Genomic DNA, 12125 nt, shown 5'->3' on the forward strand with positions numbered 1-12125 from the left:
ACACACACACACACACACACACACACACACACACACACACACACACAGGAAGATTTTATAAGAATTAAAGAAAGAAAGGGGGAAAATGCAGTCACTGTGTATATCACTGTTTTAGGTACAAAGACAACCTCAAACCTTAGAAACAAGTTTCTACTTTCTGAAACTATAGTATCTCATTTCTCAAAGAATCGCAGTAAATAATGTTCCTACTAATCTACCCCAATCCTCTTAGAAAGATGTCATGTACTCAGCCTGTGCACCCCCTCAAACAAGAAAGCGAGACTCTTTTTTTCACTAAAAAAGCCCTTTCCAAGCAAGGAAAACGATGTTTCTTTAAGACCTATAGCTGATCATAGTGCTTTTGAAAAAATTCTCAGTCACTTCTCATTCCCTTCAGGATTTAATGTCCAATTTACTGTAGTATGTAAGGCCATCTGTGACTCTTCTCTTACCTATATTAGAACTTTTAACTCTGTTTCCTCTGCCCATTCATTTTTTTTTTAATTAATTTATTATGTATATAGCGTTCTGCCTGCATGTATGCCTATACACCAGAAGAGGGCACCAGATCTCATTGTAGGTGGTTGGGAGCCACCATGTGGTTGCTGGGAATTGAACTCAGGACCTTGGAAGAACAGACAGTGCTCTTAACCTCTAAGCCATCTCTCCAGCCACCACCACCCCTTCTCCACAGCATTTTTTCTTTTCTTTTTGCTTCTTTGAAAATAGGGTTTTTTTGTGTGTCCTGGAACTCACTCTAGACCAGGTTAACCTTGAATGCACAGAGATTCGCCTGCCTCTGCCTCCCAAGTACTCGGATCAAAAGTATGCCTGGCATTACCACTTTAAAAATTTATTTTTTTTCCCTTTTCCTAAAGAAATAGGATGTATTTCAAGATACAGCCCACATAATCTTTAGTCAAGTGAAAACATTACTGAAAATTTTCCTTCTGTTTACTTGTCATATTTAATTGCCTTTTGTTTATGTTGCCATAGATCCTATAACAGTATCCTTACTATAATTTTTTTTTTTTTTTCGTTTCTAAGTCTTCTTCCCTGCCAAATGCTGATGAACTCACTGAAGAAAATGACTGAGTACGCAGTTGTATAGTTTCTGGTTTATTCCAAAAAGGATTAATGTTGACATTTCTACTTTGTGAGGAGGTGGGGTGAGGTATCACCCCATCCCCACACCCAGAGTAAATGAATTAGATCAGAGGAAGAGCAGACCAATTCTAGTGATATATATATATATCACTAGATATATAAATATATATATATATATAAATATATTTCTTTTTTTTTTTTTTTTAAGGTTACTAAAAGGGATGAAGACTCTTCCCTGATGCAGCTAAAGGAGGAATTTCGGAGTTATGAGGCACTACGCAGAGAACATGATGCCCAAATTGTTCATATTGCCATGGAAGCAGGACTTCGTATTTCACCTGAGCAGTGGTCTTCTCTGCTATATGGGGACTTGGCTCATAAATCACACATGCAGTCTATCATTGATAAGGTTTGTAAGATTAGAGGTACTGATTGATTTTATACCCTTTCTGTTTCACAGAATACTGTAGCAGAGACTCCTGTCTGTTTATTACCTATTATGCTCTTCTGAGCTGAAAATTCATGTATCTGACCTAGTGAACATGATAACTTAGCAGCATTGTACACTCTGGGCTTTGTGGATATTGGCTTTTACAGTCATGCTTATGTAGCTCTCTGAGAGCTGTAGCTCAGTGCTATTGTCTCATGATGTGAATACTTCATATCACTCACCCGGGAGCAATTAAATGTAAAATGCTTTTGAAGCATTGTAAAGTTGAAAACTTTTATCTGCATTCTGACCCTAGAGAACTGATAAATGTTTTCTAAGTGTCTAATGATGAATTTCATAGGGCAGATTCTGAGGTGAAAACTTAATTCATCATTGATTGTCCTATTATGAAATCTGAAGACGCTTGAAAACTTTTAAGTAAGGTGATCTATTGGAAAATACTTGAATATAGGTATGTTCTAAAATTCAGAGTAAAAATCATTCTTTTTTTTCTGTTTGTTAGCTGCAGTCTCCAGAATCATTTGCAAAGAGTGTCCAGGAATTGACAATTGTTTTGCAACGAACAGGTGATCCAGCTAATTTAAATAGACTGAGGCCTCATTTAGAGCTTCTTGCAAACATAGACCCTAACCCAGGTATGTGGGAAAATGTGTCAGTGCTTATAATTTATAGAACTTTGAAGTAAAAAGAAAAAGGAAATGACTGTTGATACATTGTCTCCTTCACTCCCACCCCATCCCTTTGGCTTTTAATTTAGATGCTGTTTCACCAACTTGGGAGCAGCTGGAAAATGCAATGGTAGCTGTTAAAACAGTGGTTCATGGTCTTGTGGACTTCATACAAAATTATAGTAGAAAAGGCCATGAGACACCCCAGGTAACTTTATTTATTACACTTCTGATTACTGCTGTGTCTACCACAGCTTCACCGTGAATACTAACAATTTGATTGGCTAATGGACTCCTTCTGTAACCCTTTCCTCTTGAGGTGTGTGTGCAGAGGGGATGTGCATATGGAAGTGCATGTGCAGCTGCACAGGCATTGTACCCAGGGCTTCTACCTCGACGCCCAGTGACACACACGCCCTTCTTGCAAATTTTTACTCTGTACTTCTGGGAGAAACTCACTTCTTACTGTACTTGGTTAACATTTCATTGTATAATGAGGTTAGAGGGTATTTTGGACATAAATTCACTGAGTTACATTATGTTTTTTACTAAGTATAGTTCATTAATTTTTTCCAAACATTTTGTCCAGTTCTTTTTGTAGCTGAAAGTTTTTTTTTTTGTCCTTTGCTATTTCTCAAATGAATTTGTTTTGTAATATATTTAGAATTTGAAATTCCTTAATATTTTTGTAATATTTATTTATTTAGTTAGTTAGTGTAGACGAGTGCAAGTACATCTGCACACCAGAAGAGGGCATCAGATCCCTGTGTAGATGGTTGTGAGCCACCATGTGGTTGCTGGGAATTGAACTCAGGACCTCAGGAAGAGCAGCTGGTGCTCCTAACCTCTGAGCCATCTCTCCAGCCCCCAATTCCTTAATATTTTTAGTGTAATTTAGAAAGGGAAGGTAATCCAGGCACTGTGCCACATGCCTGTAATTCCAGCACTCAGGGAGGCAGAGGCAGGTGGTTCTCTGGATTCCAGGACAGCCTGGTCTACAAAGCGAGTCAAGGACAGCTACACAGAGAATCCCTGTCTCTGTAAAATAAAAAGAGGAAAAAAAAGGGGGGGGGTGGTTTAAAATATATTCCCTTATTCAAATGACTTTTCATTTGTTGAGTTGCTTTGGGCCATTACCTGTGTGTACAATGTTTTTCTTTCTTTCTTTCTTTCTTTCTTTCTTTCTTTCTTTCTTTCTTTCTTTCTTTCTCTCTCTCTCTCTTTCTCTCTCTTTCTTTTTTTCTAGACATGGCTTCTCTACATAGCACTGGCTGTCTTGGACCTCACTTTGTAGACCATTCTGGCCTTGAGCTCAAGAGTTCTGCCTGCCTCTGCCTCCCAAGTACTGGGATTACAGGAGTGTGCCACTGTACCCAGCTTGGGAAGGTTTTAAATGGGTAAAAATAATATCTTGCCATTTTACATGCTTTTAAAAATTGTTTCATTTTGTTATCCCAATTTAAGATAGTAATAAATTAAGAAGTATTTCCCTTGAAAATTACATTGTCTGAAAAATAAATAAAGATATAAATGTGAATCAAATTCAGATAACCTTCAGAAAGAAGGCTTAAAGGCTCACCTAGGCTTATCTACTACTCTTATAGGAAATAATGGGTGGAACTTGTTTCAGCATGAGAATTACTTGTCTGATGTGAAAAAGACTCATTGTTCGTATCCTCATTAAGTTCTAAAATTGGAAGAGTAAATAACAACTGACATCTTTTCCATTTGCTGAATGTTTTGTTTGTGTAGCCTCAGCCAAACAGCAAGTACAAAACTAGCATGTGCCGAGATTTGCGACAACAAGGGGGTTGTCCACGAGGAACAAATTGTACATTTGCCCATTCTCAGGAAGAGCTCGAAAAGTAAGTCTGAAGGAATGTCTTTCATATAGTGTTATTCAGGGAGTGTTATATTCAGTATTAACTTCTGTGATGTTTCAAAGCTATAAGTAATATGAATTGCATATTAGCTATTTTGAACCCATGAGATTTAACTAGGTATAAGATTAATATTAAAAGGTCATGTTTGAATAAAAGGGTCAATTAGAAACTAATAGCTGAAATCGATTTTTCTTTCACCTTTTTTACTTACTTTTTTGAAGATTTATTTATTGTGTATACAGTGTTCTGCCTGCATGTCAGAAGAGGGTACTAGATCTCATTGTAGATGGTTGTGAGCTACCATGTGGTTGCTGGGAACTGAACTCAGGACCTCTGTGCTCTTAACCACTGATTCATCTTTCCAAACCCTTCTTTTACCTTTGTAGAATGAAAGTACTACTGTTTGCCTCTGTTTTATTTGCTCAGGTTCAGTTGAACATATCAGCAAAATCTCAGGCAAAATGTTAATGTAGATAATTTTTCTTTTTCTGGCTTTTCCTCTTTTTAACATTTTTCTAGAAGTTACTGAATAAAAAAAGAAGAAAGAAAAAAGAAGGACATGACTGCTCCTAGGTATGGTGAAGGAGAAGGTTTATTGTAGATAAAAGGGAGCACAGTAGCCAGAGGCAGAAACATTTGGAAGACTCCAGAGTGAACAAGACCCTGAACCTGGCTATGTGAGGGGAGGGGAAAAGGAGAGGGGAGAGCCAGGAAACCAAGAGACCCAGAGGCCAGGAAAGTACAGGGTAGACAAAATGGCTGGATTATCTAGGGAAAGATAACTGGGTGATGGATATACCAGCCATATGCTTTAACAGAAACTGAAGAATGCCAGGAGAACCTGGAGGCAGGTTTGCTTTGATATGTTAAGTTGGCATTTCAGCCATTTGTCCTGGGTGTATGACCTTTGTTTAGGGATGTGAAAGTAAATATATGATTTTCATCAAAACTCACCCGAAAATGATCTCAGGCTTTCTCTTAAGTAACTGGCATTTTACCGGCTCTTAGTGTACATCTGTAATTTGTTTGTAGCTCTTTCACACTTGGTAAGCTAATTCCCTACTTTGATGTCACCTTGTCTTTGAGCCATTCTTTTCTGCCTATTAAACTAGTTATGCCGGGCATATTTTGGAAATCTTTGCCAGCGATCTTCCCTTCACCTTTTTCCTTCATAATCATTTACCAAGTTCTGCCATTCCAGCTTCCTTTGTCTTGAGCTGTCATAACAAGTTTTGATCACTTTTTTTTTTTTTCCTGTGTTTTTTTTTTAGGGTCTTTCTGTATAGCCCTGGCTGTCCTGGAACTCACTTCATCGATAATGCTGGCCTCTATTAACTCAGAGATCCATCTGCCTCTGTCTCTCAAGTGCTGGGATTAAAGGTGTGTTCCACCACCACCTAGCTCTGATTTGCACTCTTACCTTCAAGCCACCATAATTTCCTATTGGTTTTTGGAGTGCGCTGTGCACCTTTAACCCTCGGATCGTCCACGTGCTGCTCCTTCTAGCCTTGCCTTTGGGGCTTTTCCTTGCCCTGTTCCTCATTCATGTATTTCAGTAGGATCCCTTTACTACTTCATGTGAGCCAGAATCTTAGTCACATTTATTTATTACAGTGTTGTGAAAGCTCTGTTTTTCTGTGAAGTCCATATAGAAAATATTTTTGGCTTTGTAGGCTGAACCGTTTCTTTTATAAATTACACGTAGCCATAGACAGTGTGTAAAGTGAGCATAGCTGTAAACTTTACTTAGAAAGATAAGCAGGTTTGATTCATGTATTATAGTTACCTGTTCCTAATATGTTTATTGTCTGTCTTACATAGTGTTAGCTTTATACATTTATACGTGTGTGTATATATATATGTGTGTATATATATATATATATATATATATATATATATATATAAAATTTATTGTTCTTTCCTTTCATCTGTGGCCAGCATGTTATGACCTCCATAGCAGTAGCTGCACCATAAGAAAAGCTGTGTGACTAGGAATGTGTTTTTTTCTGATCACCCTCCCTCATTTAAAGCTTATAGAAAGTCTGCAAGTGTCCTAAGAAAGAAAGTAGAACCCATATATAAAAATACATATATGAATCAGTTCTCTTCTCTTCATACTAGTTTGTCCTCTGATCTTATGTAACAGTCATAAAGATGATAATAATTATAATACCCAATTAATTGGTTATACTTTGTGCCAGATACCATTTTTACTTTTCAATTACACATTAACTCAGTTTATCTGTTTTACCTCTTCATTGTCTATTTACACTTTAACTGAGCTTTTCCATTTGTACTGAAATTACTTTCTAAGGTACCTGTCTAACCATTTCTATCTTCTGTTTAAAATTGTTAGTTGATGCTTCACTATATTACAGAATTTGGTTCAAACCTTCCTTTCATCTTTTAGATAATGTGCCAATAAAGTACTAAGCACTACTTGTCTTAATTACCTTTCTTGTTTATGTAATACCTTATCTGACAAATGCAGCTGGAGGACAGAAGCCTTACAATTCAGAGGTACAACTCACCATCATGGGGGAGTCACGGAGCAAAGGCAGTTGGTCACATTGCACCCACAGTTGGGAAGCAGAGCTGTTCTGTCTGGGACTCCATCCCATGTTATATGCCACCTGCTGTTATGGTGGCTTTTCCCACCCAGTTAGTCTAATCAATAAAATCCTTCATAGACATTTAGAAATGAGTCTGGATTCTGTCAAGCTTACAATCAGTAAGCTTTATCAGTTTGGTGATGAAACAGATCATTTTTGGGCCTTAAACTACTTGTTTTTAGAGGCTCATGGCTGTTTCATACTGCAAAGTATATTCAGTGTAACTTCAAAAGGCCCCATAGTCTTCAGCAGCTCCAACAACTGTTCAAAATTTCAAAGTCTCACCTGAGTTTCAGGTGATTAAAATTTTTAAATGTATTTACTTTTTGTATATGAATGTTTTACTTGTGTGTATGTATATGCACCATATTTGTGCAGTGTCTGTGGAGAAGTTGGATTCCCAGGAACTGGAGTTTAAAGTAGCTAAGCCACCGGGTGGGTACAGGGAACTAAACTCATGCCCTCTTCAAGAGCAGCAAGTGCTCTTTGTTACAAAGTGCTCTTTGCTGCAGAGCCACCTCTTCAGCGCCTTAGGCAATTTCTTAACTGTGAGTCCTACACAATCAAAAAATGTGTCACATAGTTTCAACCTAAAGCAGCACAGAGTAAACATTCCCGCTCCAAAAAGGGAACTGGGGCACTACAAAGAAAAGTAGAACCAAAGCAAGGCAAACTTCAAAACCTAGAGCTATATAGTGTGCATCTGGGGTTTATACAGAGTCCCCTGGACTCCAGGGATTTGTGTAGTCCTATCTGTCTAGCTCCAGTGCACATAGCCTGTGTCTTGGGCCAGCTCCACAGTACCTGCAGCTCAATTACCAATCTGGCTAACCAAACAAATTTAGACACCGTCATACTGGCAACTCCAAAATCCTGGAGTCTGCATCTCAACTTTGATTACATTTTCTTGGCTTCATATAATGGCCCTGCAGGACCCTCTCTGCAGGAAATTCATCCCTGCTGCTCATTGCCTGGCCTTAATGGCTCATTGAATTCTGTGACACTGGCAGGTTCAGAATATAGCAGGATTCTTTGCCAGAATATGATATACAGGGCCTCTAGCCTAATTATCAGTAGAGTCCTTATTCCCCTTTGAAACCTGTAAGCTGAGCCTTCATTGTTGAAATTTATCTTAGTATTGTGATCTAAATTTCTACCAAAATAGCCTGTTAACCTCTGTTTACAATGTCTAGGACCTTCCTAGCCCAAGAGTACAAGCTTTTCTATATTCTTCCTACAAACTGGTTTCAAAACACATAATCAGGCTTATCATACCAATCATCTTAATTTTCTGTTTTTTCTAGTTGCTATAATGAAATGCTATAAATACAATTTTGAAAAGGAGAGTATTTTGGCTCATATTTTGAGGGTACAGTTCATCATGATGGGGAAGTCATAGTGGCAGTGTACAGTCAGCAATGAATTTCATTTTCTCCTTTTATTCAGTCCTAGACCCTAGACTGTGTGATGATGCTACCAACAGTTGGGTTTGTCTTTTCACCCACGTTTATCTAGAAAACGTATCACCATTTGTGTCTGGATCTTGTCTCCTTGGTGATTCTAGGTTATATAAGGTTGACAGTTAATATTAACCATCACCCTTCTATCTACCGTTATGCTGTCAGAAGGCTGTCATCACATATGGACCTTCGTTCTTAGACTTCCCAGTCTGTAGAACATTGAACCAAAGGCATTTTCTATATTATAAACTACCCACAGCAAACAGAAAAAGTAAGACAAGTGCTTTGGCTATATGCTGACAGAAAGAGACATCTTGCCCAGGCAAGTCAGAGAAGGCTAGAGAAGCAAGTTGACACCTGAGCATGATTAAACTCAGATAGAAGAGAAGATGTACAAGAAGAAAAAGTAAAGAAAAAATGCACACAAATTTTGTATGGCTAATAGAACTACAGAGTTCTGTGCCTTAATGCCTGCTCCATTTAAGTAAAAGATATAATTCAGTTATATAAACATAATTGATTGCAGTGGATATTTTTTAATATATAAAATATATTTGGTTGGGTGTTCTATAGATTGGGAAGTTTAAGAATGAAGGGCCATATCTGGTGAGAGTCGCCTTATAGCATTACCCTAGGTAGAAAGGCAAAAAAAAAATATGTGTGAAAGAGAAGAAAAGAGAAAGTGAACCTGAACTCTCCCCTTTTTCAGGAGCCCATTCTCATGGTAATGGAATTAGGTTTTTGTCAATTTGATACAAACTAGAGTCATTTGAAAAGAGAAAACGTCATTTGAGAAAATGTTCCTACCATATTTTATATCTTGAACAAATCATTTAGGGTGTCTCACCTCTTAAAATTTTTATTGAAGATGAAGATTCCAACCTTGAGCCAGGCAGTGGTGGCTCACAACTTTAATCCCAGAATTTGGGAGGCAGAGGCAGGTCGATCTCTTTGAGTTTGAGGCCAGCCTAGTCTACAGAGTGAGTTCTAGAACAGCCTGGACTTCACAGAGAAACCCTGTCTTAAACAAACAAACAAGGCTCAGCAGTTAAGAACGCTTGTTATAGCTGGGTGTGGTGGCATATATATAGTCTGTAATCCCAGCACTCTAGGTGACAAAGGCAGGCAGATCTCTAAGTTGGAGGCCAGCCTGGTCTATAAAGTGAGTCCAGGACAGCCAGGACTACACAGAGAAATTCTGTCTCAAAAAACCCCAAAAAACAACAACATCAACAACAACAACAAAATCCACCACACTTCCAGAGGACTTGAGTTCAGTACTGAAGTCACAACCACCTATAACTCCAGCTTTAGGGGATTTGACAAAAGGCACAGAGACACACACAAAGAAAAAAATAATTGTTTTTAAAACAGAAGCCACTATTTTTTTAAAAAAAAGGAATCAACAGTGACTCCCAAGTTGTTTACCCTACATAACTGAATTTATCTTTTTCTTAAATGGAGCAGGCATTAGGGCAGAGAACTTTGTACTGTCTTGGCCATACAAAATTTGAAGCTGGCCAGGCAATGGTGCATGCGTTTAATCCCAGCACTCAGGGAGGCAAAGGGAGGCAGACCTCTATGTGTTCAAGGACAGCCTGGTCTACAGTGCAAGTTTCAGGAGAGCTAGGGCTACACAGAGAAGCCCTGTCTCAAAAAAATCAAACAAACAAAAAAGAAGCTGAGTACTCATTCAGGGTAGCAAATGTATCTTGAAATATCTGGTATGCACAGGCACTCATATTTAGAGTGGTATGTAGAAAAGACAAAAATCCCTATCCTGGATATGGTTAGAGACTGACATGCAGCAAATAAATAGAGAACATATCTAGTAGATAGACTTGTTATTGTATTTGAGACAAGGTTTCTCTGTGTGCCTCTGGCTATCCTGGAACTCAGTTTGTAGACTAGGCTGGTCTCAGACTCATAGAGATCCACTTACTCTGTCTCCCTAGTGCTGGGATTAAAGGCATACGCCCCCACTTCCCAGCGATAGATAGACATTTTTTTTAAAGATTTATTTATTTAATTTATGTATATAAACACTGTTTTCATGCACACCAGAAGAGGAAATCAGATTCCATTGCAGATGGTTGTGAGCCACCATGTGGTTGCTGCGTATTGAACTCAGGACCTCTGGAAGAGCAGCCAGTGCTCTTGACCGCTGAGCCATTTCTCCAGCCCTAGATAGACATTTTAATAGGGTATTCCAGGAACAGTTATCAGAGCATATGACATTTAAACAGACCCCTGCCTAAAGTGACAGCACAAGGAAGAAATAAAAATTACAGGAGTGAAGTCCATGAGAAGGCAGATAAGACTGAGCCCTGGAATATAAATTAACCTTAGGAACTGGAATTCTGCTTCTTTTGTCTTGCAAAGAATGTGGTGTTACAGGTGCAGGAAATTAATGGAACTGGTGATACAGAGTTTTTTGTGTTTTCTCTATTAACAAGGAAGCAGTATTGTCAGGTTTGGAGGAGCTGAGGAGGAAAAAGGAATGTTAAAGATGAGAAAGTAAAGTTAGGAAAGACATACATCAATGAATTGCTTGGTGATTTCAAGTAAATATTCAAATTTTGGTCTTTACCACATGATTGTCTCACCCCACCCAACACAGTAACGTTTAGCTAGTTTGTGAACAAGTACAGAGTAAGTACTAAATTTTGTCAGATAAGTTGTGTAATGGTGGACCATTCCTTGTATACTCTATGACTAAGGAGTCAAAGATACAAGGGAGGTATTAGTGATTGGTAGTGGGTTGTGACATGAGTGAGGCAGTACTTGAAGTTGCTCACGATTTGAAAAGAATTGGCCATTTCAGATGTGAGAGTTAGATTCTAAATCCATGGCTTTGGTGACCAGGAGCCCTGTGCATATACCCTCTCTTCACTCATCTGACACAATTTCTTATGTTTTACTTTTCCCAAAGAAAATTTTGTTCATTGACCAAACTTAAGAATATGGACTTACAGGGCTGGAAGGATGGACTACTGTTTAAAAGTGCTTGTTCCACAATTATGAGGACCATTGTTTAGATCCTAGCACTAGTGTAACAAGCTAGGTATCCCTCACAGCTGCCCGTACCCCAGCTTTAATGGGTGTCGGAGGCAATAGGAGTATGGCTCAGGTTTGCTGACTAACAGTCTAGCTGGGACACGAGCACAGGCACGCTCATTTAATTTTATATAGAGAGAAAAGGATATGTATTTGAATTAACTAGCCATTTTCCTTAAGAACTTTGAAGAGTAGAATGAAGACATTTCAGAGAACACATTGAAGAAAATGGGATTCCTTTCCCTTTGGTGGTAACAGTTTGCCTTTCTGAAGTATAAATCTGCTCATGCTCTTCCTTCTCCTTCAGGAAGTATTCCCTGGGTTTCCAACCCCTGTGCCTATGTGGTGTGTGATCTAGTCACTCTAAGTTGTTGATTTTTGGTTTTGCTGTTTTATTTTATTCCTCCACTATCCAATCTTATCTGTGGGTACTCATCTTTTATTGAAATTTTCTTCCAGTGTTATATGTAAGAGACAGAGACAGTGAAAGGACTGAATGATAGATTTGTTTATAGATGCTGAAGAGCTAAAGCAGAAACTATTACACAAGCATTATTCATCATGATCATCATGTTGGAGTGTAACAGTAATTGAGTAATTTAAGCATAGTAACCCCAAGTGTTTTTTGTTGTGTTGTCCACTTAGAAATATTGAGAGAACAGGACCAAGACTTATATCACTATTCTATCCAGTCTTCATAAATAAATGTAATATCAGAAAAATCTGTGATGGAAATATTTCTTTAGACTTAAACTCATTTAGGAATAGTTTAAAATATCTGTGTTTTGATATAAAGTTTAAAAAGGAGGTTTTGAGTTTTTTATTGTTTCTTTAAAATTTTGTTCTGCTTGTATAATTTAATCAGCAGAGACTGATTTTAACTCTTG

General features: G+C 38.1%; 1 protein-coding gene and 1 non-coding gene across 4 annotated transcripts in view; both read left to right on the forward strand.

Moving 5' to 3' along the window:
* Rc3h2 (ring finger and CCCH-type domains 2) overlaps positions 1-12125 on the forward strand; it is a 59017-nt gene that overhangs the window by 22616 nt on the left and 24276 nt on the right. For all 3 annotated transcript variants that reach the window (XR_008719339.1, XM_055600223.1, XM_055600224.1), the window contains exons 6-9: positions 1316-1516; positions 2061-2193; positions 2316-2434; positions 3979-4091. Coding sequence is in view for 2 of the 3 variants with exons in the window: in XM_055600223.1 (XP_055456198.1) it covers positions 1316-1516; positions 2061-2193; positions 2316-2434; positions 3979-4091 (566 nt within the window). In the remaining variant the exon portion in view is untranslated. The remainder of the gene's footprint in view (positions 1-1315; positions 1517-2060; positions 2194-2315; positions 2435-3978; positions 4092-12125) is intronic.
* On the forward strand, positions 1861-1971 carry LOC129671798 (small nucleolar RNA SNORD90). Its single transcript, XR_008719391.1, has one exon. It is a non-coding gene; the product is annotated as a small nucleolar RNA SNORD90 (small nucleolar RNA).

The sequence above is a fragment of the Psammomys obesus genome, unplaced genomic scaffold, assembly GCF_907164565.1.
Source record: "Psammomys obesus unplaced genomic scaffold, mPsaObe1.curated_primary_1811, whole genome shotgun sequence".
NCBI lineage: Eukaryota > Metazoa > Chordata > Mammalia > Rodentia > Muridae > Psammomys > Psammomys obesus.